General features: G+C 42.6%; 4 protein-coding genes across 10 annotated transcripts; 2 read left to right on the top strand and 2 right to left on the bottom strand.

Annotated features, from left to right (window-relative positions):
• Positions 1 to 505: 505 nt before the first annotated feature.
• Positions 506 to 11,787, top strand: LOC113591322 (flocculation protein FLO11). 2 transcript variants are annotated; one of them, XM_027031796.2, is made up of 5 exons: positions 506 to 943; positions 7,381 to 7,626; positions 9,307 to 9,735; positions 10,700 to 10,845; positions 11,167 to 11,787. In XM_027031796.2, exons 1-5 carry the CDS (start codon positions 862 to 864, stop codon positions 11,209 to 11,211), a joined length of 948 nt encoding a protein of 315 aa, XP_026887597.2. In that variant the 5' UTR covers positions 506 to 861; the 3' UTR covers positions 11,212 to 11,787. The 2 variants fall into 2 exon arrangements, with proteins under 2 accessions (XP_026887597.2, XP_035379875.1); XM_035523982.1 differs by having other exon boundaries at positions 507 to 943; positions 9,310 to 9,735.
• Positions 11,311 to 20,244, bottom strand: LOC113591320. 6 transcript variants are annotated; one of them, XM_027031785.2, is made up of 13 exons: positions 20,166 to 20,223; positions 19,760 to 19,875; positions 18,679 to 18,776; positions 18,393 to 18,435; positions 18,116 to 18,264; positions 17,893 to 17,974; positions 17,543 to 17,711; positions 17,305 to 17,378; positions 16,590 to 16,666; positions 16,327 to 16,427; positions 16,091 to 16,179; positions 15,849 to 15,992; positions 11,311 to 14,634 (listed from the first exon to the last, which is right to left on the bottom strand). In XM_027031785.2, exons 3-13 carry the CDS (start codon positions 18,742 to 18,744, stop codon positions 14,474 to 14,476), a joined length of 1,155 nt encoding a protein of 384 aa, XP_026887586.2. In that variant the 5' UTR covers positions 18,745 to 18,776; positions 19,760 to 19,875; positions 20,166 to 20,223; the 3' UTR covers positions 11,311 to 14,473. The 6 variants fall into 6 exon arrangements, with proteins under 6 accessions (XP_026887586.2, XP_026887588.2, XP_026887593.2 ...); XM_027031787.2 differs by lacking the exon at positions 19,760 to 19,875 and having other exon boundaries at positions 20,166 to 20,244; XM_027031792.2 differs by having other exon boundaries at positions 16,629 to 16,666; positions 19,760 to 20,181.
• On the top strand, positions 19,499 to 22,371 carry mmachc (metabolism of cobalamin associated C). The gene is made up of 4 exons (XM_027031797.2): positions 19,499 to 19,785; positions 20,127 to 20,324; positions 20,811 to 20,963; positions 21,817 to 22,371. Exons 1-4 carry the CDS (start codon positions 19,696 to 19,698, stop codon positions 22,195 to 22,197), a joined length of 822 nt encoding a protein of 273 aa, XP_026887598.1. The 5' UTR covers positions 19,499 to 19,695; the 3' UTR covers positions 22,198 to 22,371.
• On the bottom strand, positions 22,201 to 24,401 carry mgst3a (microsomal glutathione S-transferase 3a). Its single transcript, XM_027031798.2, has 7 exons — positions 24,293 to 24,401; positions 23,965 to 24,042; positions 23,460 to 23,602; positions 23,242 to 23,315; positions 23,074 to 23,131; positions 22,916 to 22,988; positions 22,201 to 22,593 (listed from the first exon to the last, which is right to left on the bottom strand). The coding sequence occupies exons 3-7, from the start codon at positions 23,574 to 23,576 to the stop codon at positions 22,463 to 22,465; spliced, it is 453 nt and encodes a 150-aa protein (XP_026887599.2). The 5' UTR covers positions 23,577 to 23,602; positions 23,965 to 24,042; positions 24,293 to 24,401; the 3' UTR covers positions 22,201 to 22,462.
• Positions 24,402 to 27,219: the final 2,818 nt, after the last annotated feature.

The following is a 27,219-nucleotide window of genomic DNA, read 5'->3' as shown; positions in this document are numbered from 1 at the left end:
TGCATAAACGTTTAGATAATTGTTTCGACTTGATTTTTAAAAAGGCGATAAAACACGTTCCTGAATGGGTCTGTCATATTGAACTCTGGGAAACGTGGTTCGCCCTATGCTGGCATTTAATCTGACATATAGCGCAATCGCGACCCCGTGTGTCGTTCCCGAAAAGACGCGTGTGTAAAAATAGCCTGTGATGTTTCGAGGTGCGAGTGTAAACATATCTGGGTATTTCAACAGCCTTACCCTTTTTCACACGGGGAAATATAGTTTTCAATAAGAAAGACTTACGCCTATAGCATACTTCACGAATTCCAGCGAAACATTTTCGTCTCATTTTTTCCCCTATAATTAATGAAAACGAATGTCTTCTAAATAAGTTAAGGGTAATTTGTTACTGTTCGTTACTCGTAAAACCCATGACAGTTAGCCTAAATGAAATGGGCCTGTATCAGGGTTTGAGGGCGTGTCCCACACACCCTGCCCTGTCCACGTTATTTCAGCGCCCCGTCAGTGGAGCTCTGCGTTATTACTGTAGTGGATTAACCTAACTGTGTGAGTGGAGGTGGGCGCAGAACGATGTCCACGCTTCGTCTTCCGTAGCATGAACCATTATAAGAAAATGTGCTATTCAGTGATTGTATCTGCGATGAATATTTCGGATAGTTAACCACGAAGCTCCCTAGAAGAATTTTGAAACACGTGGCATATTAGCTCAGTGCGATTTTTTTTTACTTTAAGAAGAGCTACGCGAAGGTTCTTGACACCGACGCTATTAGTTGATCTTGAATAATAAGCGTCCGTCAGTCGCTTAAGTTAACTGAATTCACTTCGGCTGAAGCCAATAACTAAACATCAGATCAATTTATGTATTTCACGAAAAAGATGCGGGAAAGAGGAACTATTGCCCTCTACGCGCTGGTGATCTGCTACTGCTCTGTCACAAAAGGTAAGGGCTCAACACGATGGGTTTTCAATTTTAGTTAGCGAGCGCATATTTATTGTTCTTATATTCAGCCTGTTATACAGCCTAGACTGTGATACTCGTTGCGGTTACTTTTTTAAAAGTATACTCTTAGAGGATTGGAACACTGCATGCAACTAATTTCATGTCGTCATTACTTATTCATTGCTTCGTAATGACAGTCGTTGAACTTTTTTGTTTGAAATGTTTAAATCCACAATTAAATTTCTTTCCCGCCCCCCACGCCATTTCTGAATGTATACACAAATGCCCTTAAGCAAATTAACAGAGCTACAAGCGCACAATGTGTACTTTAACATGCGAGTAAGGTGATCTTCCAAAGATCCCGTTTAATAAAACTCTTGCTCTCACTCATTTTCTTTTTATGAGCTCTATCTCAGCCGAACCTTATAAATTAATGCTGTTTCCATAGGAAAGAAGACTAGATCACCAAGGCTGTTCAATTAAATTGTGATGTATTTAAAGAGACTACTGGCGAGTCGCCCTGACCTGATTAAAAACTAACCCTTCCGCCGCAAACATTCTGCTTTGTAGTTCTGGCCACAGACTACAGGCTCGCGGAATACGGACAGTAAAAACGATGACTAGCAGTAGTGCAATTTATGAAGTCTGAGCTTTCAGTTATTTTCTATTTTGCGTTTGATGTATGGTCACAGAACTACATTTTCCATCGCCACTGCATTTTCGTTTCGATCATACATAGGTTTTAGTTTTCTAAACCGTTCTTAGAAGCAGTAGCCTTTAACACTTTGGCTGCCAATACATCGGTTTTTACATCTGGGTCAAATACTGAATGGCTGTCGATTAATTCGAGCTGAATTCACAGACTGTGCAACCACAAGACCATCTGACCAATCATAATAATTATTGTTCTCCAGGGATCTTAAAGTGTATTACACCGTTATTACATCGTGTAAGGCCGTGGCTAATAATGAGGAATAAGTGTTCATGTTATGTTGCTTGTTGCTGAAGGTTCTAGCATATCTGCAGCCTCCCAGAACCTGTCACAGGACCAAACACTTCAAATCATACGATGTTCTTCTGTATGTTATTTTCTTTTTCTGGAAACATAGGACTAGGACTCTGACGTTGGTGTTTTATGTGTGACTCAGTGACCTGGACCTTTTCTTCCTTTTTCGCTTCCGTGTTTACCGACTCTCATTTCTAAACAAACATGTACCCCTCTCTCTCTCTCTCTCTCTCTCTCTCTCTCTCTCTCTCTCTCTCTCTCCCCCCCCCTCCCTTCCAGGAACATGACCACAGAAGCAGAGAAAATTGGCATCCCTGTGACATCACTCACTTTGGGGCCATTTGGGGGTGTGTCTGCGTGAAACCGCTGCACACTCACTCCCTCTCAGTTCCTCTCTCTCCCTCTCTCCTTTCTCAGCAGTATACGTCCCCTGGCTTATTCATCGTTGCTTATTTCTCATTAAGCATCATACGAGGCCACGTTTACCCCCTTGCTTTGTAAACTGGGTTCACCTTAAGCTTGGTCCACATCCTGGCCCACAGGGTGTTTGGCTCCTGTTGAAGCTGATGCCCTGTGCTCAGAGGTGAGCGACACTATCCTGGCCGCACTGGTGAACAGTTACTGTGTATTTCGCAGCCATGTCTCCCTTTGCCACACGTTACATCGTGGCTGCTTACCTGCCGATCTTTGTTCCCCATCCTGTGCTAACCACAGGGACTAATTGCCTTCTACGAGCAAAGCTGCTTTGCATTCTATTAAATAAGAGCTCTTTTAAAAGTTTAATACACATACACACCAGTGAGGACACCAGCTGAGCCTGTGGGTGTGTGCATGTGTGTGTGTGTGTGTGTGTGTGTGTGTGTGCACATTTGGCCTGAAGCTATCTTAGGCCGCTCTGTGTATGGCTGAAAGCTAACATCGTGTGCATGTGCACAACACTGAGTCCTACATTGTACTGAGCAGATCAGTTGTTGCCTGGTTTGTGCATGTTAATAGGGACCAGTGTCTGTGGCTGAGCCAATTCTGATCGTATCTCTACCACACTCTGTGGTAGGTTAAGTGGTTGAGTGGAAAACAGCCATAGGCACAGTGAGCCGCTGGTAGTGAGACCAGCTCCCTGGTCAGGCTAAGATAGTAGATTTCTAATCTTAAATAACATAACATGATATAAATTCATTTGCCAATAATTAGTCAGGATGCACTGTGTGCTTTTGCCAGATTATTAGTGTTATGTGCTCAGTCCATTGGAATTTAATGTAGCACATGTGTTAACATATTTTGATACATTTTAAAATGGATCTGTTAGAATTGCAAGAATGCAGTGGCATGGTCTACATCTGCCCCTACATGTAGCATTCAGACAAGCACAACGGCCAGCCCTGTGCAGCTGTTATCAAGGAGCGAATGGGTCCCAGCCATTTTTAATCTCTTATTCTAGCCTTTCACTGACCTGACTGTGACAAACTGCTAATCTTAATATAGGCTGAATTCATTGACTAAGCACGCATAAATTATGGATCGACCCTATTCTATGATTGTGTAGGTGATCAGTCAGTTATTTTGCTCTCCCCTATCTAGTGCCTTGTTTCTCATCTGTCCTGTAATCACCAGATCAGAAACTGTTTGTTTTTCTCTTTAAATTGTCTCCCAATTTGTGATTAGCAAATCTTTGTGGCTAAGTGTATGGCAGTTTAAAGCACAAGCCTTATAAATGTTTCCTTTGTCTAGGTGTGTGCGGATATATTGACTCAAGAATTGCTCTTCTGCTTCTTTTCCTTCACTACTGCCCATGTGACGTTATTCCAACCTGACTGACGCAACTGTAACAATACCGCCCACCACATTCTCCCCTCCTCCCTCTGTCCTCTGCTCTTTCTGTCTCTTTTTATTCTGTTCATCTTTGTATTGTGCTCTTTCCACATAGCTCCCTCTGTGAGTGTGTCTTTAATAATTCTCTTTAATTCACATCCTCGTCTTTTTTTTTTTTCTCTTTCCACATGCCCAGAACAAAGCTTTTTCGGAACCAGTGTCTCCCGCACCTCCAGCGGTCCTGGTATCTATCTCTGGCCTCTTCTGTTCACGCTGCGTCCTCTTTTCGCACACCTCTCATTTGTTCAACAGGCCTCTCTCTTATCCTCTCTAACTCTCTCTCTTACAGTTACATGGTTTCCTCCGGGCCCACAAACAGAAGCACTTGTATGGCGTTAAGCAGAGACATTCATTACTTACACGCTTACCAAAAGTTTCCATGTAACAGAAAACTCCTACACATCGTTCCGTGAAATATACTAATAGAAAAGTCAAGTGATTGGACTGAAAAACATAGTTTCATGTAATTTCCTATCAGTAATTGTTTCTTTATTTGTACACTGATGGCTGCCCAACTATACAGCATCCTGAGATACCTCCAGAAATGACTACAGACTACAGAAATAGACTATAGTGTTTTGATGCTTAAAGTCCCTTTAACAGCTGCTGTGGCTTCTGATGTGCAGACTGACGCTAGTCTTCACTGGCAGGGTGTGTGTGGCACTTACCACTCCTTCTTGCTAAACCTGCCCCACATTCTCACAGTCTCCACAAGCCTCGTCCAGGCCTCTTTTCCTTATTCACTCTGTAGTTACTTAATTAACATGTACAATTTGTTCATCATGGCATTTTAAACAAAATGTAAATCTTTTTTTCTCAATTAAAATGAGAAAGCCCTTTTTGTTTCTGTGTGCCAGCATATCAATTTTAATATTTATATTTCAAAATGATTATAAATAAGAAATCCTATATATAATAATATTAGAAATTTGCCTTCCAAAGTATTCTTCTCCATTTGTATACTGTAACATGTAATCACGCCTGTAATCGCCCATGTATACTTACAGAATCAGCATGACTTTAGGATCAAAAAGCACAAATCTGTTTGGAGAGGCCACAGGGAAGCGAGTGGGTGCGGGCAGGGCAGGCCAGAGATGCAGCAGCTGAGAGAGTTTAGGGTGAAGCATGGAGGCCTCAGGCTCTTCACCTCTGGTAGATGGACACCAGCAGGGGAGGCAGCTAAATGCCACTGACTGTCCCTCCAACGTGGGTGGCTTTTTCTCCTGAGAGATTCTGCTGAGATAGAAACGAATGTGGGGCTGGCTTCAGAGAGCACCTGTGAGTAAGCGTGTTGGCTCTTGTTACATCTTTTTAAGCATCCACAGTACGTGTCTAGGGTTGGAACAGACATAGAAGCAGTATCATGCTAGAACTGCATAAATAGAGGTAGGCTACAGCAAACTCTTTTCATTAGCCCAAAATCTCAAAATACACAGTTTCTCAAGACCTTAAGCCTTCGCATTATACCGTATACACTACTTTCTCTTGATAAATGCTCTCCTTGTGTCCCGCGGTTGGGATATGTGAGATGCATTAAGCGTGTATTTGCGTTAGCGTAAGTCGCGGCTTTCCTGGGGGCAGGGGGTTCTTGAGCAATCTTTTTCCCAGGTGGGGGCACTGAGGCTGGGCTACAGGTCTGGGAGAACAGGGCCTTTATTGTGGCTCTTGGCCTGAGGTGCTCTGTTCTGCTCTCAGGGTGTGGTGGAGAGGCCTGTGTACAAACTTCCCCCTTGGGAAACCGACCTACAAGTCTATGAGAGCGTGTGTGTGTGTCTGTGAGCTAGCGAGTTAGAGGGAGCAAGACAGAGAGAGGGACAGTGAGTTAGCTCGCTGCAATTAGAGAAGGACAGCTACACTGAAATCTTCGGTTTCCGGGAATCATTTTGAGAGAGAGAGAGAGAGAGAGAGAGAGAGAGAGAGAGAGACGCAGTGTCTGTGTTTGGGTATCACTATGGATTTTATCGAGCAAGTGTAACTTAAAATACATCTCTTCTGTGCAGCAGTCATACTCAGCTGAAACCTTTCTGCAGCCCCTTTCCTCTGTTTGGAGAAAGGCAATGTGTGTGTGTGTGTGTGAATGATGAAGACTGGTGTCAGAGTGGCATGCCTCTCTGTATCAGGGCTCTAATGACATTAACACCGAGTCTCTGGCTTTTGTCAAAGTGGCCACAGGAGTGTGAAGGTTGGAGAGGGCCAAGCAAGGAAACGCATTACTGCCCGCTATGGGAGAGGCCTAAAAGAGGGGAGCAGCACCAGAAATAGAGGCACAGGAGATAAGGGGAGCAACTGTTGCCCGGCGCTGACTCTAGAGCGCTTTTCCCAGTGACAGCAGCTCCAAATCCACATCAGCCCGACCCCGAAGTAAGCCGGTGGAGGGGCCGTGAGGTCGGCGCCGAGCGACGGTGGAACGATCCGTCAGGCCCTTCTGTCACTACAGGATCCAGGCGCATGCCTGGTGCAGCACTGTGATTTCCTGTGGATGACTTAAGGTACATCTGAAATGTCCTCGCTGCCTTCCCTGAGGAGACAGAGCAAGTAATCCCCTCCAGATAGAGGCGGAGGAGAGGCAGGAACAGGAAAGACTGCGGCGATACATCGATCAGCATACCTGGCGGCTCCTGAGGCACTGCGGCACTCGCCATTTGCTACTGCAGATTAAGAATGTGAACACCTTTGCGTGAAAAGGGCGCAGTCCATATGATTTTTAAAATACCTTAAAAAATTTATTTATTTATTTATTTATTTTTCCAGTTCTGGGTGTTCACGTGTTTAGAAGCTGATAAGCAGGTCCATTATGCTGAGCCGTCTGAACCAAACAAATATTCAAATGACCAAAAGTGATCTTAACCTAAATATTCTTGTTTCCAGTTTCCTATTTTGTTTGTGTAAGTAAACTCAGAAAGAGCGAATGCTTCGCCCAGCCACTGTGGCCGGGCCACAAGCCTTTGTTATTGGCCTTCTATGCAAATTGCATTACTGTGCAACATTACTGTGGGCTTGAGTAACTGTACGTGTGCTTTGGAGATGTTTGAGTGAGTCAGCATCCATCTAGAATTTTAATGTCCTCACGACACATTTTCTCATTCTTTATTTATGATGGACAGATAGCACTCATTTCCATTTGGAAAATCCAGACTCTCCTGAATAATGGATGTGACAGAGCCATCTTTTAATCTCACCCCTCTCTTTCTTCTTTTTCTCGACTGATGTCACTCGTTCGCTCTTTCTCTTTCTCTCCCTGACTTCTTCGCACGTAATCAGATGCACGGATCCATCACTCTTCCTCTGGATGTTCTCTCTACCCTTCTCTGCCAGCCGCCAGTGCTCACGGCCATGCGATTAACGCATTTCTGTCCTCCACAAGCCTTCAGGAAGTCAGCAAGCCATTTTCCTCCTACTGTACATCAGTCACTGTGGTACATAATAATGTCCTGATCAGAAACGTATTGTCTGGTTCTCCCGGGATCTGAATGCAAAATAACCGTTTATTGAAACTATCTCTAAATCTGTGGGAGCTATCCCTAACCCTAACTTTGGACACTCTCTGCCCCTTTTCCTTCAGGTGACCATGGTGGTTCGACCACACACACCCCTCCTCCTCCTCCAAGCTCCTCCACATCAGCCACCTCCTCATCTCCCCTGAGCTCCTCCACCAGCCAGCTGGAGTCCTTTGTGAACGCCACAGCCGTTCATCTCAACGTCTCTTCAGAGGCAGACGGCAGCTCCGCAGGAGTCTTGAACAGCAGCCTCGCCCAGGACGGCGGTGACACCAGAAACAACACCATCGAAGCCACCACAGGCGCTCCAGGTGAAGGTTCCTACCTCAGCAAACCTCACCTGTTTCTGATTGTTGACTCTGGAAAAAAAAAAAAAATTAAAAAAAAAAGAAATATATATATATATATATATATATATATATATATATATAAAAATAAAAGGGCCTCTTCTTTTTAGCTACATGCTAATTGTCTTAACTGCACAAACAAACCACAAGCTAGCTCCATGCTCTCTACCTCTATAAATATCAATTTATTTCTCTCTCTCGCTCTCTCTCTCTTCATTGTCATGTGGGCGCACCAGGACCCTGCCAGACACTTTTTAACACAGCTTCTCCTCACACCGAGGTCAAAGATTGGGGTTATTTTTTAACCGCCAGCTCATGTGGTCTCAACTGGCATGAGAAGTATGACGGACAGAAAGGTTCGATGGCTAGCATGGCCAGTGGGCAGTGGGCAGTTGAGCAGAGAGCAGCAGAAGAAGAAGTAGCTAAGGTCTCTGAAGGTGTTAGTAGCTATAAATTCCTTGTTGATCCAGGCTGTTTATAGCCAGTCTGTTGTATTTGTGAAACAATGGCATCAAACAGCCCTGCCTGCAAAGAATTACAATAGAGGCCCTGAGGAAGGTGGAGGAAGGTGGAGGGGGTGTTATGGGAGAGGCTGTGGGACTAAATGTAGTGTGAGATTTGACAGGAAGCTGGGAAAGTCTGAAATGGTGTTGACGGTTCTTCTGTTCATGTGCAATTGGAAAACACCTCAGTTCACACTCCTCCGACAGCAGCTGGCTCTCGAGTGCTTTCACACACACAAACACACACACACACACACACACACACACACACACACACACAGGCCTTCTCTCCCACTTGATGCGGCATTGCAGCGGTCACACGAGTGTATCAGATGGTTAATTGAGAACAAAGTCGAGCAGCGAGAGACACTGTCTGATTCAAATGAAAACGCTGTACTTTCTCAGTCTGTGGCTGTGCATTTTTGAGAAGGCTTTTAAAAGAGCTTCAGGTGTGGTGTTAGTGGTCAGGAAAGGGTTAATACAGTAAAAGCAGTCACAGTGATTCAGCCCACAGTTGGGTTATGCTGTTTTGCATCTGGGCTTGTGTGTGTCAGCGCATGTGCCCAGGCTGTGCGAGATCTCTGTGTCAGGTCGAGATGTCTGTGTCGGGTCAGGATATCTATCTCTGCGTGAGATCTCTGTGTCCGGTTGGGATGTCTATCTGTGTGAGATCTCTGTATGAGATCTCTGTGTCAAGTCGGGATATCTGATTTGGATGCAGAACAAAGGCAGCATTTTCTAAAGTTGATTGTTCAGTCATATGCCAAAAAACATTGTTTGTGTTGTCTTAGAAAATGGGGGCTGTTGTGGCCTACTTTTAGGACCCTGGTCTACTTTAATTAGTTTCATGATCTGATTCACTACACAGCCCAAACTTAATGTGGTAATTTCCACGTTAGTATGTTAGATAATAATATAGCGCAACTCTAATGGTATCAATAATTTCACATCTAAGATACTGTTGTCATTAAATTCTAATCTAAGATAATGTTTTCATTAATTTGTCATCTAAGATAATACTCTAATTTCTTTTTAAGTATGTTTAGTTAGCTATAGTTTGTGCATGGCACTAATGCTTTGGCTGACTGATATCTTCTGTGTTTCTTTGGTTGTGTTTCCTCTATTGACACCTCTACACCAGCAGCTCCTAGGAATACAAATGACAGTACTAGGGTTCCCCTGAACACCACTGAAAGCCCAGACATACCTCTCCCTTCAGCTGGAGATAACCAGACTGTCTCCAGCCCACCACCATCTACCGTGATGGTCCGCACCATCTTCCCAACCACACGGGCAGCCAGGGGCCAGCCCCAGAGCAGCACGTCATTATCCACCATGGAGTCCCACCCTCCCACGGGGCCCAGGAGTACCACTGCCAGCCGCAACAAAGTGACCACCAGCCCAGAGACAACTACGGCTCAGATGTGGCACAAGGCCCTAACTGTCTCTGCTAAACACACAACTTCTCTAACCACCACCACAACCACCACTCAGAACACGGAGGCCAGCAAACTCCACGTCAGCACTCCTGTGCAAGCCAAAGCTTCTGAGCTTAACGTCGGGGATGACGGTAAGTGGGTGTGTTGTTGATTAGTCTGCCCATGCGTGAGTGTGTGTCTGGCTTTATTCCACTGGAGCATGCGTGATTTCTCATTTGTATTCGAGATAGTTGCCATGTCACTGTGCCCATGATTAGTTTAGTATGATAAGTCATGTGGTCTGTTATCAAATGCAGCTGCACGTGCGCGCACACGCACACACACAATAGCACACTCGCACAGTTTGGACATCTGCCTCTGTATGCAATTGAAACAGAGCTGTCCAAAAAACCTGTAACAAGCGGTTAGTAAAAGCTGAATAAGGGCCATCCAGTGACCATGCTGATGTTGTGTGTGTGTGTGTGTGTGTGTGTGTGTGTGTATGTGGAGAACAAGAGTGTGATTATGAACCTTTGGAAGCTTTGAGGCAGGCCAGAGGCCGGTCCGCCTTTCCGCCAGCAAAACAAAAGAACAGACAGAGCTTTGTGCCTCTACCAACTGTGTGTGTCAATATAGTGCAAGCAAACACACACATACACACACACGCATTTCTGTTTCAGGTCTATAAACACTGGCTGTGCACAACAGCTCCTCATATCTCAGTCAAGAGTGTGAGCTTGCTCGGTATTTCCATGTGACCCAGCGTGGCACTGCATCTGTGCAAACAGTCACGTCGTTACCGCTCCTTTCACCTTCTTAAACTTTCATTTACCTTAAAGGGGAACTCCACTGATTTTGCAGAAATTTTAATCTGGCAAAGTTTTGTCAAGTGTTTTAGAGAAAAATGGTCCATTCTAGTTATTTTTCATTCGTCACAGACGAGTCCCAAAACCTAGAATACAAAGGTTTTCATTTCCATTATTATCTAAACTATTGCAAGTACACTTGTCTTCTGAGTTTTTATATGTTCTGCTGATAGTGCTGTTTAAAAATTTTTTTTTTATCCCTGCCCCTTCTTCTGGTTTTCCTGGCATTCCCATGCTACTGGGTCTCCAGAGTCCAGTACTTCCTTGGACCCTCTCCTGGCCGGCCTGGTCTCCGTGTTTGTGGTGACCACAGCCATCATCTCACTTCTAATATTTCTGAAATTCAGACATCAGAATGAGCGTCCAGAGTTTCGCCGACTTCAGGATCTCCCTATGGTGGGTCTACAACTTCTCCCACTTAAGACATTCTCTGAACTTATAAAATTTATAAAACAACCCTAATCTTAACATAATGTAAAGTACATTCTTATAGTTAATATGTAGTTATTCCAGTATTTATAGGCTGTGTTACTGGAGAAAATAAAACATCATCCTATAGTTAATGTTTTTAATTAATCCTATATTTATGTTATTAATTAATCATGTTATTGATTATTCTTATAGTTATGCTATTAATCTTGTAAATGTAAATGAAGTGGTTGTGTTATTAATCCTCTTGTTATATGTTAAAAATACGTTAATGTTTTGTTTTTTTAGGATGATATGATGGAGGACACTCCTCTCTCCATGTACAGCTACTGAGAGGGCTGTGGGAAATCTTGAGCCTTGAATGAGACACAGACGTCTTCCCTGACCCCGGCATTCCATGGGAAAAAAAAGAAAATGAAAAGAAAAAAGGGGTTTTTTTTTTTTTTGCTTTAGTGGCCGCTGTCCCTTTTTGAGGGGCTGTGTCAGCCAGTGCTGGGTAGGGGGTGACGCCATTTTAAACAAGGATGGTAACTCAGTTTCCTGGGCTAAAGTTAATATTTTATATTATTTCTTTGAAAGAAGGAAAATGAGTATGGTAGACTGAGCAAAGGAGAGACTTAGTCTAGTGCTATTTCAAATCCCTCACACTGAGGGTGAATGAGTCTATTTAAACACAGTCCCATCAATGCTTCCTTCTGATGGGGAAGTTCATTAGTGAAACCCATTACACCAATGTCACAATTTCTCTTATCAGATTGAATCCAAAAACCTGAATCATTGTTTATTTGTCAGTCATGTAGGGGTAACCAAAATAAATGTTCAAAGGAGCAGTGTGCCTTTTCCACAGAATATCAAAGCTCCAGTCCAGATGTAAATGGAATCACTATATTAAAACTATAGTCTGTTTAATTGCTTTTTTAGTGAATGCCTTTGTGGTTTTATTGTTGGTTGCTACAGATGACGTGGCTTTTAATGATCTCTTTAGTAGGACACGCAATGCAGCCTTTGATCTGTTCTGCTCAGATGTGTAAGGAAAACTAACAAATTTAATTGAAAAGTTCACGGTTTTTGCAACAGTAAAGGTATGACTACCACTTGATTAGTAATAAAACAGAAAAAACAGAGTTTAAATGCCTATGAAATAAGGAACCGATAAGGAAGAGTAACCTAGGAAACATGATTAAATTATCTTGTTTTTTTTTACATTATCACTGTAAACAGCCAAAATTTAAAACTCAAGATGATATGGGAGGAAAGTGGCTTATAGTCATCAAAATATTTTATCATTAGTGTGTAATTATTTAATGAACACAAGTGGTGCTTGGTTTCTGAGCCTGAATCACCTCTTGAGCAGGCAGTTCCACTTTCTCAAGTTTGAATCGGTGTTGATGAAGTGGGCTGCAGGCACAACCACACATACCAGTGTCTCCCTACCAGAACAAATCAAGTCTAGATCACCCCCATAAAAAGGAGGTTTCCATTCACTGCTGGGTTCTGATGCCTCACCATATGGTAGTTCTTGGCTTACGCTTATTGAGGAGAGTCAGGATCGTGCTGTTGTCAGAAGCTTTCAAAGCTGTCAGATGACTTTGTGGGCTTTGCTTGTTTGGCGCTTGAAGGAAAACAGATTCCTTATCATCTTACTCTTGTAAGGATCACTTATATCAGATGTAACAGCACATTTTTCAAAGCTCCCACGGCATTGCTTGCTTAGCGTTGACTAGAGCACCAAAGCTAGATTGGTTTCACACTTAAAGACAATACCAAATTAGAAGCGTCCGTCATTCCATTTCAGTCCCAAATCAGCACTGTGTGGAATGTGGCCTCAAGTCTGACCTGCATTCACAGTGCACGAGTGAGTGCTCGTCCTATGGCAGTGGGAGCGATCATAAGAGCTGGACTCAGGACAACAGAGACTGACCAAGCAGCACACACAGGACACTTGCAAGACCATGCCACCATCCCTGTCTCTCTATGTGCAGCTGATTCGGTTGTGATTGCTTAAGATCTAGCAGGACGCAATCGCTTGGAGCAGAGGAAGACGAGGGTCGCTCGAGCACCGTTACTGTAGGAACTGCAGTTGTGGACAGCTGAAAAACCTTATGTTGCATTTCGGTGTCACCTTGTGCATTATTAAGGTTTGGCTCATGTGGTTCTGTTTCTCACCATACAGTCTTACACGTCACATTCCAGCCCACCAGCCTTTAGTAAAATCTCACAAACAAAACTAGCATTTTGCTACAGCTGATTGAATATTCCTCTGGTCTGTTTCACATTCCAGTTTAAACGAAAAACTAGGACCCACCTTTATTAAGGCTAATATACCAACACAACTACCTTTTTTTCTTCGACTTTTTTTTAGATCACTCAATAGTTATGGTCATTTTGTTTGGGTTTTTTTGCAATTGATGCTTCAGGTGATATGTGCCCAAAGTGCTGTTTCGTATAGTAATTATACCTTTTTGTGTTGATGTTTCAGATGTTTTTTTTAAATTATTAAAAGTCAGAAAAAAAAAAATCGTTTTCGAGATTTCACCTGACAGACATCTGACACAAACATGAAAACTTGCAAGATATGAACTCTTACTAGAATGTAATTGTTTCCCCCTAAAAATATACCAACATACGTACTCAAGCTATCTAGTTATATCTATATGTATCAACACACTTAATATAGTGAAAATACTTGATATAGTGAAAATACATCAACACTTGACAACCAATTAATATAGTCCAATCAACAACCCAACCAACATTTGCATAACACTGCAAAAGGCTCATTTGTAATCTTTTATTGGCAACAGGATATGGTTCTTAGTTATTTAACTAAAACTGTCTATTAGACCCACCAATCACACTTTCTATCTCTCTCTCTCTCACACACACACACACACACACACACACACACACACACAGCTGTGGTGCTCTGTGGGGGGGGGGTGTCTGATGCAGCCTCATCACTACCAAAATATGCGACAGCCTCTGGCAGTAATGGTTACTCATCATGCAAAAGCGAGTGAACAGAGACAGAGGGCAAGAGTGAACATGAGAGCTCCAAGCTTCTTCCATAGTATCATTCTCCATTAGGCTCGATTCATGCTGAAAAGAAGCTGACAATGAAATCCCACCACTCTGTTACTGAACCAAGCAAACCACCATCAAGCACCTTAGTGTAGACTCCACGGTGCTGACAGCATAAATGAAAAGCAGCTAGATGTCTGGGGTGTTACCAGCCAGACTCACGATCTCCTCTTCCAACTCTCACCCTCGGCTTACAAACAAAACCAAACAAAATTAAGTGCTGGAGGTGTGCCAACACATCTGCTGTAGCTCCGCTGAGGCTGGAGCACAAAGAGACTTGGTGCATTCGTGACACCCGTCAATCACAGATGGTGTGAAATGTTCCATTTAATAAGCAGACACTGTTGACCCCACAGCTACTCACACAGATTTAAGACAAGCTCTGCGTGTCTTAAAAGCAAGGTTCCTCAGTGGGTCAGGCCTTCCAGTGATTTTTTACCAACTGATTATTAAACAGCAATTGGTGATCATTTGCACTGGCGATTGTTAAATCATTGCTTGCTTTCCGTTTCCATTAAAGGTCACTGAGACTGAGGTCTGGAGAACTGTCCGAAACGCCTTCCACCTCGCTACCCTTGTCATCACGGTTGTTGCCAAGGCCACTCCCGGCTTCGCTGATGTCACTTACTTCCAGGCTCAAATATGTGTCTTCTTCATGGCTTCTCATTTTCGGGGCTAAAGAAAAATGTAAACAAGCAGCTGGTCAAACTGGAAATGGCAACGATGGCTGCTCACAGTCTTTTATTACAGCAATCTATGAATTTTGCATTTCAGTGAAAAGATGCAAAAAAAAAAACAAAACCTAACTTAGCTGATCCTAATCTCCCACAGGAGACAGAAAGCTGCTGGCGCTGCATGCCCTCTAGCAAAGGCCTGCACACCCACGTAAATTAGATCTCCAGCAAACGGAGAACCAACCAGCTCTGTGGGCTTGTGAGTGAGTGAGTGTGCAAGAGAGAGAGAGAATGTTCGTATAATAAGCACTAAGTAAGAATGCATTACACAAGCCTCTGTTCTTTACGCAAGCCTCTGCCTTTATAAATATACCAGTGTACAAGTGTGTGCGCATGTGCATGCTTGCAACATCTGAGGTCTTGGGGGATATCACTTAGTTCCATATTTGGAACAAACAAAGTCCTTTAATGGAGACAAAGCATGATTCCAAAAACAACTGTATCCGTGAAAGGCAATGGCCTTGGTGACAGGACTGGGAAACTTAATGAAGTGTGCACTAAACTTTCATTAGCCCAGCACTGTGAATCCTAACTTCATGCACATGAATGATGAAACCCTCTTTTCATCACAGCTCACATAACAGACACAGACTTGGTGATTTAACATATTCTAATCCTGCAGCCAGTCTAGATGAATTTCAGCTTCGCTGTTTACACAGATCAGCTTTCCTGCACAATGTTGTGTTTAGGACCTCAAGTTCTGACTATATCATTGAAAGAATAAGCTGAGTATGTGTGCATATTTTTGTGTGTACACATTTATGTGCACATGTGAGAGATCAAGAAAAAAAAGATTATACATTAGCAATTAGACAGGTGAAGGGGCGGGGGGGAAACACCCTGCAGTAACTGGCAGAACAAAACCTGATCTGCAGTGAATTCCACCTTATAATTCTGAAGCAAATCCCTTGCTTTGATATCTTAACCCATCAAGTCGGGGTGTTTTGATGTGAGTGGGACACTGTGTGTATCTATATGCATGTTCCCTCAGAACGAAGTTACAAATTGCAAAACAGTTGTTTCATCACGTCCTCCGAACCATAGCTGCAAGACTCAACAAGATTACTTAGTGCCTGCAGATGAGACAAAGATGATTATTATTGCATATTTGTGTGTGTGTGTGTGTGTGTGTGTGTGTGTGTGTGTGTCTCTAACCTGCTTCTCCCAGCCAAGACGTGTCCAGGTCGTCTGAGCTCACCTCCCCAAGGCTAGGGGTGGGGCTAAAGCCATCCTCCGAGTCCGACCTTGACAATAACCGTCTCTGGGGGCTCATCTCCACGGAAACGGCTGCCACTGGAGCTTGGTAGAAAAAGCAGAAGGTAAGGGAGGACAGGGAGATGACAGTCATCACAGGAAAAGGAGCGAGAACCGTGGGTGTGTGTGTGTGTGTTTGTTACTTGATTTCTGTGGCACATCTGCAGTCGTGGGGAGTCTGTCTCTCAGAACCAGATCTCTCACACTATCCTTCAGTTCAGATACTGTCAGCCTACACACACACACACACACACACACACACACACACACACACACACATCAAAGCAGAGAGATCTGAGAAAACAGCAGGCGAGGACGCCTTTTTAGGCCACTCTGTTGGGCTGCACTGGTTTGTAGAAGTGCATGTGTGCGGACATGCCTCAGTTCCCGTACATCCAGCCGTGTCTGCTCGTGCTGCGAGACCGTCCTGTCCAGGTTGCAACGATGTGTACAGCAGGAATCCGCAAGGCTCTCCAATGTCTGTACAGATCAGAGGCATCAGAGATACAGGCACCGGAAGCACAAGAGCAGGGCTTCGCAGACGACTTCTCAGGCAGGCCAGTCGCTGCCAGCATTATGTCTGCATTTATGCTTCTTTAAGCAGTCCAGCATTGCTGAAGCACTGCTGGGGTCAGTCCCTACCTTGCTGCTACGTTCATACTGCCTCCTCGTTTCCCTCACCTCTGTCTGCTGTTGGTACATATCCTCTTCCTGCATCACTACACACACACACACACACACACACACACACACTAATGCTCAGAGTGCAGAATTCCTCCACTTCCATTCACTCTCTGAGACATGAACTTGTCAGTGTGCATATGTACAATGTGTATGCTTGTGGAATGCAATTTTTATATATATAAAAAGATACACATAGCCTGGTCCCAGTTAACGTTGGTTCTAGCTCCTGCATCTAAACTACTGTGTGACACCAATGCAGCTGGTTCCACGTCTGGCAAATTACACCTCTGATATTCCAGCAAATATGTTGAAAGAGACTGGTGACTATAACTGACAAATACTACCATAACCAGAGCATCACGGGACATTCTGAAGAATAAATACTACCATAACCAGAGCATCACAGTGAAATTCTGAAGAATAAATACTACCATAACCAGAGCATCACAGTGAAATTCTGAAGAATAAATACTACCATAACCAAAGCATCACGGATATTCTGAAGAATAAATACTATAATATTCTATTATAATAATACTATAATAACAAATAAAGTTATTTCTGTTTTATGGTAGGTGGCCTTATCAACACTGCACCCAAAGCAGCTCTACAAACACAAGCACAGAGCCATTTGTGCACAGAGGAGTGTGTGTGCGCTCCTGACTGAACTCACTCAGTTGGCTCCTGAGCTGCTCCACCTCCCTCCTGAGCTGCTCCACCTCTTCCCGGTGCAGTTTACATCTGAAACTGCAGCCACAGATCCAGAGCTCTTATAAAGCCCCAAACAACGCAGCAACACACATCCATACCGCAATCTGAAAAATCCTTCAGTGCATATGCTCCCTATGGAGCGAGTGTGGCTGCCATTTAAAGCCTGAGTGACAAGGCACCTCCCAACCAATGCCACTGACCTTCCCTCCTGGTTGCCTAGCGACGCTGCCCTGTTAATATGACCTCTGAGGCTGCTCAGTTCTTGTCCCACTTCCGTCTTCAGCTGCTCCAGCCACCCCAGTGCTCCAGGGTCCCTCTCTGCTGTCTGCTGCGGCTCCTCCAGCCTCTTCCAAAGCCTCCTCACCTCCTCTGGACCCACACACACCTTTAAGTGCTTTCTTAACAAACTACAATCCATGTAAACTGGCTTACATTAGGTAATACTATTATGAAATCTGACCAACAAAAGCAAAGCAACCCAAAAATAGAAACACCATTGAAAGTGCAGCCATCTGGTACAGACTGATGACAGCAGAACGTGAATATTCACCTTGTAATGTGCGTATTTGCCTCTGTTGGGCATTTCTTTCCCTCTCTACTGACCGCAAGTTCTGTGTTAGTGATTCAATTGCCTGGATAACAATAAAAATAACGTTGCATAAAAAGGATATAAGACTATATAATGCAAATAATAAACAAATGATACAGTCCCACTCTCTCTCACAGACATCCGGGCACACGGGGAGGTAGCAGGTATGAGGTGTGAAGCTGACCTGTCTCTGACTGTGGAGCTGAGCCTGTATGACTGCCAGGTCTCCCCACTGCACAGCAGAGCTGCAAGCAAGAAAGGCCGGGGAGAGAGGAGGCGGTGCAGCAAGGTCCAAACCCACAGCGTGACTAATCTCTCTCACCGGATGCACATCTATGAAAGGACAGGAATAGGAAAAATGTAACAATAACATGAAACAATGGCACAATGAGTCAGACAAGCTTAATAACTCAGAATATAAACACTTATGCAGAGCATTAAACTTGATGTTAAAGAATTACCTTCTTTTCCTCTGGAAAGTCTTCCATTAATAATTAAGTGTTCCTTTCAACACAAAGTGAAAAATGGCATGTAATTTATTCATGTGAAATACCTCCTAATTATTACAGCTAGCATGGGTAAAATAAAGTAGACATCAGATGGGCAATGGGGCGCCTCCTAGTGGTGTCCCCTTGTCATTGTACCTCTGTCGACATGATTTTCAAAGTTAGCTAGGTTCTAGAGAATAAACAATGCTATAATACTACAGAATATCTATAGCAAATAGCATATGGTCTAAATTCTTACCCGTATTTTTGCAACACTGCCATCAGTTGCCGTCATAACTGAGCTCAACTGATTATCCCAGTTCATTTTGGCAGATCGCAATATAAAGCAGCAAGCAACTGCAAACAGAAACACCGTTATCTGAATGCAGACATTTACAGAATATATCACACCAAAACACTATGAAAGCAAAACAAAGCACCGAGAACTGAGTAACTGTCAACAGTGGAAACACCACCGGCGATCAGATATAATTACAAGCGATACGGCTGTCTTCTGACGGCTTGTAACTGAACACTGAAAAGCGTGAGAGCGGTTGAAGGCAGGGTTTACTGTCGCTAGTTTGTGTTTTCTTAAGGTTTTGAACATATTCTGTGGTGTATACATTAACTATAGCATATCCATTTCATGTGTTAAACTTTTTGATTACATATAGGAAGCATGTAAATAACGAGTGCTCCAAAATATCTGCTACGCGAACGCAAGACTGCCATATAGCGCTATTCACACATCTGATAAGTATGAAAGATTTATTATTTACTATACTTATGCTACGACTCTAGTTGGGTAGCGTTAGCTGTCTACGCTGGCTAACCAAGCTAGCTAGCCAGCCACAAAACAAAAAAAAATCAGAGAATATGATTATGAGAACGGATGTATTGATTCTTCCAGAACATTTCTGACAGACACAATTACATTATATTACAGCGCGATTAGAACAAAACACACCAGACCATCGCCTCCGAACACATACAAGGCTAACCTAGTTTAGCAACTTTTTATATCGTCTAACCGCCGCGGCCTACGTCATCACGTTCGATAGCCTTACGTAAGGATTCTGGGAAATGGAATAAAGGAATAGAGCGAATTTGTTTCCTTTTATGCTTATTGTGTTGTCATACAAAAGTGAAATAAGTTAGATCAAATATTTATATCATTTAAAACAAATATCATTATGGCCAACTGGATTTTAACAATAAAAATATTTGAAAGGGATTTCAAACTGAATTACCCACAGATCGGTGACTGGGTGCTAGTATGGCGACTCCCTGTGACAACGTAGAAAATATTGGTCGAACTCTCCGTGAGTCTTTATACTCACTTGGGTTTGAAGTTTATCCTTTCAAGGTAGTCTTTGATCTGAAGATTAATCTGGTATTAATAACAGCTTGACTGAATTGACATCCATTTCTCCCGGTGATGAGGATCTTATTAGTCCTTGAAAAATTTGTATGCTGTTAAAAATCTAACCTCATTTATATGAAGTGTGTTTATAACCTACATCTCATTCCGGTTCCTTTTGACCCTTCACGGTCTTTAACAGCGATTTGAGAAAATGTCTAAAATATTTGTACGTAGAATTGCTCGGAAACCGTATCTGTATGAGGCTAGAAACATTAGAAAGCACATAGTTAAGTTAACCTAGCTAGCCTTCGCAAGTCCTCAGGTTGGCGTATGTTTCTGTACAGATCGGATGGTACAACGAGGTTGTTTCTCAGGCCCATCACCTTAAGTATTCAGCGGAAACTCTGGCAGTGGTGATCCTGAGCACCCCGTCCATGTTCGAAAAGACGTTCTTGCCCTTCCTGCAGAGACGCTGTTGGGAAAACATTAGAGATCCTATAGATGAGTGTGTAGCTCACACCATCTCCTCCTGTGTCTCTGAGGTATATTCGACAAACACAAACACACACACACACACGTAGAAGGCCCGACTGTGAGGGGAAGAATATATGACCATCCTGTAGAAGGGTGAGAGAGGGTTTTTTTTTGGTGTGTGGTTTTTTTTTTAGAAATCTGTAAATATATAGATGTAGAGGTATTCAAAATTGCCGTGATGTACACAAGGGTTCCAGAGAAATGGGACGTTTTGGACAGGCGTCCTTCATCAAATGTGCACATTTTTTTGTAATGTACTTGCACAGCTGAAGGACCTCTGTCAGAAACATCCTGGTTCTATACATACATATATATATATATATATATATATATATATATATATATATATATATATATATATATATATAAAATGTATGTATATATATACGTGTGTGTGCATGCACATGCATACACAAACATGCACAAGGGTACTGCTTTTAAAAGCATTTTTTTTGTGCACTGTAATATGTTCTCTTCCTCCACTGTCTCCACAGCATTTTTCAGAACAGCGTGTGGACATTAGTTATGACTACGAGATGCTGCCTAGCAGAAAGCCAAAGTTCCTGGCTCAAACTGCTGCCCACGTGGCCGGGGCAGCACGCTACTACCGGCTGTCAGACATCAAAGATCCACCATGGGGGAGCAAGGTGGAAGACTGCATGCTAGGGGACATGCACTTCTCACATATACAAAACCCAGCTGATATTTCCTTTAACCAATGCCAAGCTTACAAACACACAAAGGGGAAACTTAGAAACTTAAGTTTCCCCTTTGGGCAAATTTACAAACACATGAAGATTTGCTCCAGTTTTCAAAATGTTACCTTGTACATAGTATGTGGTAATAACCTGCTTCCAATTGTAAACGAAGTTGCTAGTTTATTAGGTACACTTACGTAGTATGTCGTGCCTCCTTTGCCCTTCAGATCAGTAGGAATTTTCTTGCACATTTTACAAGGTTTTGGACATGTAGTGTAGGGATACTCCATAATTTGTTAGGTTTATAGGTGACTAATATATTAGGTGATGACTGCCTGTTTTTTTCATGGTGTATTTATCATGCTGAAAATGTTAGTAAATTGTAGTCATGAAGGGATGAACTTTGTCGACAATGATGATCAGATAGGCTGTGTTGTTCAGATGTTTTTCAGTGGCTAACCTGGGGCATTAATGTATGCCAGCAGAACATTCCTCACACACATCAGCTACTGCAAGCACATTCAGGACAAAATCTGATTAGTATTTTCAAATAACATTCTACAAGAGTGAATTCAGATGGGATTTGCCTGGTTGGTCCTGTTTTCTTGTATGGTAGATATACGTGCACAATTCTTTTGTAACTAGCCAACGACGATTGACATTTGGAAGATGCTAGTGCCAATTTGTGCAGCACCAATTATCACACCACAAAGTGACTGAGGCCACTTATTTTAAAAATTATGTCTCATCAGCTTGGGTTTTTAATGTCTTATTTCTAAAACGGCTTCCATCCTCCTTTCAGAAGATGTTTGGAGTGTGTATACACCCACAGCTGGGTGGCTGGTTTGCCATCCGGGCTCTGCTGGTGTGGACGGGTGTGGAAGCGGGTGAAGAACTGCAGCAGGTTGCGCCGCCTGACTGTGTTGGCTCACAGGAGGCCAGGATAAACCTGCTGGAGAGCTTCAATCTACGCTGGCAGGACTGGACCTACAGAGACATCATTCCCACAAAGGAGAGCTATTCCCCGCGGCAGAGAGAGTACTTCCTTACGCCTCCAGCTCAGCGCGCGGCACTCCTCAAGAAGTGGGGCTTTGGACCTCGGGTAGATGCCGATATGCAGAAGTTAACGAACAAACAAGGATACTACATGACAGAGGACCCTGCTGGTTCTGTACATAAGTAATGCTTGATGTTTTATTTTTGTTTATTGATGATTGTCAATTAAATACAAAGGGGGTGCAAATAGGAACTGCACAGGGACAAATGAATATACATTCTTAGTTGGCTCTAAGCCTGAAGGTTAACAGAACCATTTTCTGATATCAGAAACGCACAATTACATTATCTGTAACATGTATTTAATGGTGAGTTACCTTATTTTATTAGCAAACAGTCACATATGAAAAATGTGTACAGTAGTAATGTGTGCCATTTTCTCTTAGCTGATTTTAAAAACCCATCTCGAACCATTTGGGTTTGCAGCCCCACCCAAGCATGGTTCTGCCGGAGTTCGCAGTGCACAGAAACATGCCCAACAGCGCCACGTCCCCAAAACTCCCACGCTTCCTCTTAGCAGGCACTGCCCAAGAAAACACAAGGGACAAGGCAGAACTGCAGGTTATAATATGCACAATACCAGATGCTATTAAGGTAGTTTTTCCCTGCTGTATAGTAGTGCAAAATCTGTTATACTCCACCTCAACTAACATTCCTCTCTACAGTTCAAGTAGAGAGGAATTGGCTGAAATGAAATAAAGGCTGTGTTTTACATGGTAGCCACACACACACAAAGATTCTACTTGTATAATCACTGAGGTTTAATAACGTGTATCACACTTACGTAGCATTAACACACAAAAAGTGTAAAGTGAAGGAAAAAAAAAGGTTAGGGAGCTACTCACCTCCAGTGGAGTATCCATGCGCATACACTACTCTACTGATAATCCAGATCATTCCCAAAGCACTGGCCAATCGCTGTCTCACACACACACACACAGAGGAAATCATGAAGACAGACATCAGAAGTTAGTCTCTGTGGTTTGTGTCCATCTGTACTCACCGGGTGCTGGAAGCCTCCAGCAGCCAAACAGAACAGGAACAGAGGTAAGATTTCAATACTGCAAAGGAAATGTAAAATAACACATACTGTTACTGCTACTTATGTTAAGGGGCACACTGCTTACTGTATAATGGTATTTTATTACTGTGTGAACTGCATTGCACATACGTGTTCTGGTGAGCTCTCTGTATGCAGTTGAAGACCTGGCCGTTTTCCGGATCATCACTGTACATTCTGGGATACTGCAAGGGAACAAAACAACTTTCTGCTGAGATGTAAGAGTAATACAATATTTTCTGTTTTACCACGTTGTGATTAACGCGTAAAAATGACCACACAGTCTCTCCATCGGTTCACATAGGGATAGGTCTGTGTTACACACTCACCTGCACGTTATACTTGATGCGTGCCTTAACCACAGAATAAGACAGATGAGTCATGAGGACGAACGTGGCTGCTCCAGTGAGAACTACATACCCATATTCCTTAGACAACACCGCCATGCTCACTAACCTTAGTCGGCTGAAGCCTGAAAAACAAAATATATGGCAAAATACAATGTAGTGGCATTACTAAGTGGTGGAATCATCTATAGATCTAGGAATCTTGGGTGTGTATATTTTAGTTAAAAGCAGCGCAAGAAGAAAACGTAGTGCGCTGTATTCTGTTAGCAAGAAGAGCTAATTCCAAAGTGGAAGGAAACAGGACATCAACTTGGCTGCAGCTACAGGAGTGAGCAGACTGCTGGTGTTACGTTCATTTTGTGAACACATTGTTCTACTGAACTCTAACAGAATAAAGCAGGTTGTATATAAAACCTTAATCGATTAGCTAACAATTAAACAAAAATGTTTCGGAGAAAAATGACGGTACTTTTAAGTATCTACTTACCTAGCTCGTAATCTAGTTCGTCTCTGCTGCAGGGTTGCCAGATTCCTACAGTGATTTGCAGCCATAGTGTTTCAACATCTGCCAAAATGCACATGAAATACAGCCGATATTTAGCGATTCAACCATATTAAACCAACATAGCCTACTAATAGACTGCTGCAGATCAGAAAATAATAAATTATGAAGGACATTTAAATTATTTTATTTGCATGTCTTCAAAGTATTAAGTTTTCTTTGTGCATTTTTGTGACAGGACACACGAACCTATGCAGTCAGAAAAGTAAATAAGACTAAATTTATAAGCGTTGAAAGAAATATAACTTCTTACCGGTAACTTCATTTGTATTTTCCCCACTTTGTGTGAGCTAAACGAGATCCAAAACCGTCATCCTCCCTCATGGATTACTAATGCCGTCTAGCTGATGAACCGCTGCATAGATGGGCGTCCCGTCTTCTGGACGGGAACGAATAACCTGTCAAACAAACCTCTGAGAACTGATTGGATGTGGCGAGAAGATAGGCCTATTTAAATTTCATCCGAATTATAAAGGAATACGGTAAAAACAAACAAACAAATAAATAAATAAATTTTATATATATAATATATATATATATATATATATATATATATATATATATATATATATATATATATATATATAAAATGTATTTATTTATTTATTTGTTTGTTAATAATAATATGGTTTGTATATGGGGCTGGTTTGTATTTTGGCGGTTTATATATATATATATATATAAAATTTATTTATTTATTGATTTGTTTTTACCGTATTTCTTTATATATAAAGAAAATACAAATACAAAATACAAATACAAAAATATATATACATAAACAGCCCCAATTTTGTCCACTCGCCGAAAGCGTGTTTTTCGCCTGCTAATTACAAACAAAAAACGACCTATTTGGCGGGGAACCGCTCAATCTGGCAACACTGCTCTGATCAAAGGGAAAATGTGACGCTGTCGAACAATGGAGAGGGCGTGGCTTACAATGCTCTAATTCATATTTATCATTCGTTATGCTAATATATTTGAGTGTTCAAACATGGGTATTTTAATATGTATTTCAATACTATTTGGTAAGTAAAGTCATGTCTCAAGTTAACCATGAATTATTATACAAATATCACATTTATTAGTGATTTATTAGAGTTTTCATTACATTAAATCCATTGTGTGACCGTAAATCGACTGTACTTTGCTCCCTAAAAAACACTGAGGCGTGAATAGCATTCTGCGTGGCACGTTTAGTTAAAGCCTTTAGTTTACGATCTAAAGTAGGATAGTAAGACAACTGCAATTATATTTTCGTATTAAAACATTTGTCTGTGATTAGGCCAATTTATTTAATACAAGTATATGTTTTGTTCTACACCATAGGACGTGGTGCATTTTTTGTCTGTCCTAGTCTAAAGTTCAAATTAATTTATAAAGACATCCCTTCATCAATCTTTTTTCTTATATACACACGTGTCTAAGGTCCCATGCCCCTTTCTCTCTCAGGTGTGCCTTCATTGCCTTATCATTTCTTTATGTGCTGCCCCTGTCTCCCTTACCAATTTTCTCCCCTTACAACTCATTGCTGCTCATAGACCAGATGACTTCACGGTTCTTTATCCAGTTATGGCTCTTTTCCTTAGTTCTTCTTGCACTGTTTTCTGTGTTTCAAAAGGGCAGTACCTTTATTTCTCTCCTGCCCTCTCCTCATGTAGCATCACAGTGTTACGGATATTCACTGACTGTGTTTAGACGTGTCATCTCTCATGAAACACATACTCTGTTAGGTTCCTAATGTAGTTATTGGTCAACCGAATGCCTGCAATCCATAAGCAATTTTGCACTTGCAACAACATGTGCTGATATGATCTTCCCCACTTCCCTTGACAAAGGAATGTCACAATGTATGGGGCTTTGGCAATCCTTATCCCCCACAGTCCATGTCTGTTTAATTCCTTGTTGCCAGTATCCAATAACAGACAATGGGAAAAAAGTCTTCTGTCTTGCTTACTAAGCCTAGTTTACATTACTGAACATTTTTGAAGTTATGCAACATAGATGATGGTAGGAGGTTTATGTATCATCCTGAGGTTCAACACAAAGCAGAAATTAGATTTTGGATATCTCTATGGATATTCATCTTATGTGCCCAGACAACCTGCAGTATGTTCCGAAGACTTATTTAAGTGACAAACAGTTGTGAACGCATATCAAAATCAACACAGGTGCTTGACCTTTTAAACACGATATCCCGCCTCAGGTTAAACATTTTTTAGACAAAAACTATATTCTTGACCATTTTCTCTTTCCAGATTTTAAGAACACTGAACAAGACTGAGGTTTCCATTTCACTGCGAGTTATACTGTGTATGACTATGTATGTGACAAACAAATAAACCAAACTTGTTTACAAATCACATCCATTCAGAATTGAGCACGAAAAGAGTTACACATCCCTTTAAAAATGCATCTGTGTACTGCACTTGGATGGGGCTGCACCCGGGCCTCGACCCGTTGTGTGGAAAGGGCCACAGCGGCTGCTGCCTTGAGCAGCTGGAGTTCACTGTGAACGGGCACAGCTTCAAGCTCCTTCCTGTTCCACACACTCCAGTGAACCACCTTAGTGACTCATGCTTCCACGCTGCCAGGCTCTGATGTCTGAGCCGGTGCACACAATACTCTGGATTACATGAGCACAGATGATACTGAAGAGTACATGAGTGCATAAAAAAGTGGGTGGGCGACAAAGCATGAGCCTATCAGTTGACGAGAGTCTGGTTTCGGCCAGCATGACTGGACGTCTCGTTTCACCTTTGAGCACTGGAGCTGGGCAGACATGAGCAGATCATGTCTTGCCCCTTGCCAAGGTCAGGCAGCAATGGTATCTCTCTCTCTCTGTACTAACGTATCGGCCACGAGCTCTCCCTCCTAGATTTCTCTCTGTCCGAAAGATGATCTCACCTCCAGAGGTAACATACGCCCAGTGGAAAAGGGCTGGGCTGGTTTCGCTCTTTGCCTCCCCCCGACCTACAATCGTGCAGCAGATCAGTAAGTTGAGAGTCAGCTGCGGTGTAAGACTGCGGGCTGGCAGGTCTGCTGGTGTGAGAAGGCAGTAGGGTGGACCATGGAGGCTAGTGGATTCTGATCCATGGATCCATGGATACTGATCCTTGTGCTCGAGGACCAGAGCAGCGTTCTCAAGACTTGCAAAATGAGATCAAAGTGGAGGACAGCGAC

This window comes from Electrophorus electricus, chromosome 3 (assembly GCF_013358815.1).
Source record: "Electrophorus electricus isolate fEleEle1 chromosome 3, fEleEle1.pri, whole genome shotgun sequence".
NCBI lineage: Eukaryota > Metazoa > Chordata > Actinopteri > Gymnotiformes > Gymnotidae > Electrophorus > Electrophorus electricus.
This window is presented reverse-complemented; position numbering and strand designations above follow the sequence as displayed.

Bases quoted from the DNA above. Each gene is read 5' to 3' on its own strand.
- LOC113591322 (XM_027031796.2), top strand. From the start codon at position 862: ATGTATTTCACGAAAAAGATGCGGGAAAGAGGAACTATTGCCCTCTAC. The intron at 9,736-10,699 runs GTAAGTGGGTGT...CTGGGTCTCCAG, and splicing joins GCTTAACGTCGGGGATGACG to AGTCCAGTACTTCCTTGGAC. The intron at 10,846-11,166 runs GTGGGTCTACAA...TTGTTTTTTTAG, and splicing joins GACTTCAGGATCTCCCTATG to GATGATATGATGGAGGACAC.
- LOC113591320 (XM_027031787.2), bottom strand. From the start codon at position 18,744: ATGAACTGGGATAATCAGTTGAGCTCAGTTATGACGGCAACTGATGGC. The intron at 18,436-18,678 runs GTAAGAATTTAG...TTGTGTTGAAAG, and splicing joins GCAGTGTTGCAAAAATACGG to GAACACTTAATTATTAATGG. The intron at 15,993-16,090 runs GTAACAAACACA...TTTTCTACCAAG, and splicing joins AGATGTGCCACAGAAATCAA to CTCCAGTGGCAGCCGTTTCC.
- mmachc (XM_027031797.2), top strand. From the start codon at position 19,696: ATGGCGACTCCCTGTGACAACGTAGAAAATATTGGTCGAACTCTCCGT. The intron at 19,786-20,126 runs GTAGTCTTTGAT...GTTTCTGTACAG, and splicing joins TTGAAGTTTATCCTTTCAAG to ATCGGATGGTACAACGAGGT. The intron at 20,325-20,810 runs GTATATTCGACA...CTGTCTCCACAG, and splicing joins TCTCCTCCTGTGTCTCTGAG to CATTTTTCAGAACAGCGTGT.
- mgst3a (XM_027031798.2), bottom strand. From the start codon at position 23,576: ATGGCGGTGTTGTCTAAGGAATATGGGTATGTAGTTCTCACTGGAGCA. The intron at 23,316-23,459 runs GTGAGTGTGTAA...GTTCCCTTGCAG, and splicing joins GCATCAAGTATAACGTGCAG to TATCCCAGAATGTACAGTGA. The intron at 23,132-23,241 runs GTATGTGCAATG...TTTCCTTTGCAG, and splicing joins CAGAGAGCTCACCAGAACAC to TATTGAAATCTTACCTCTGT.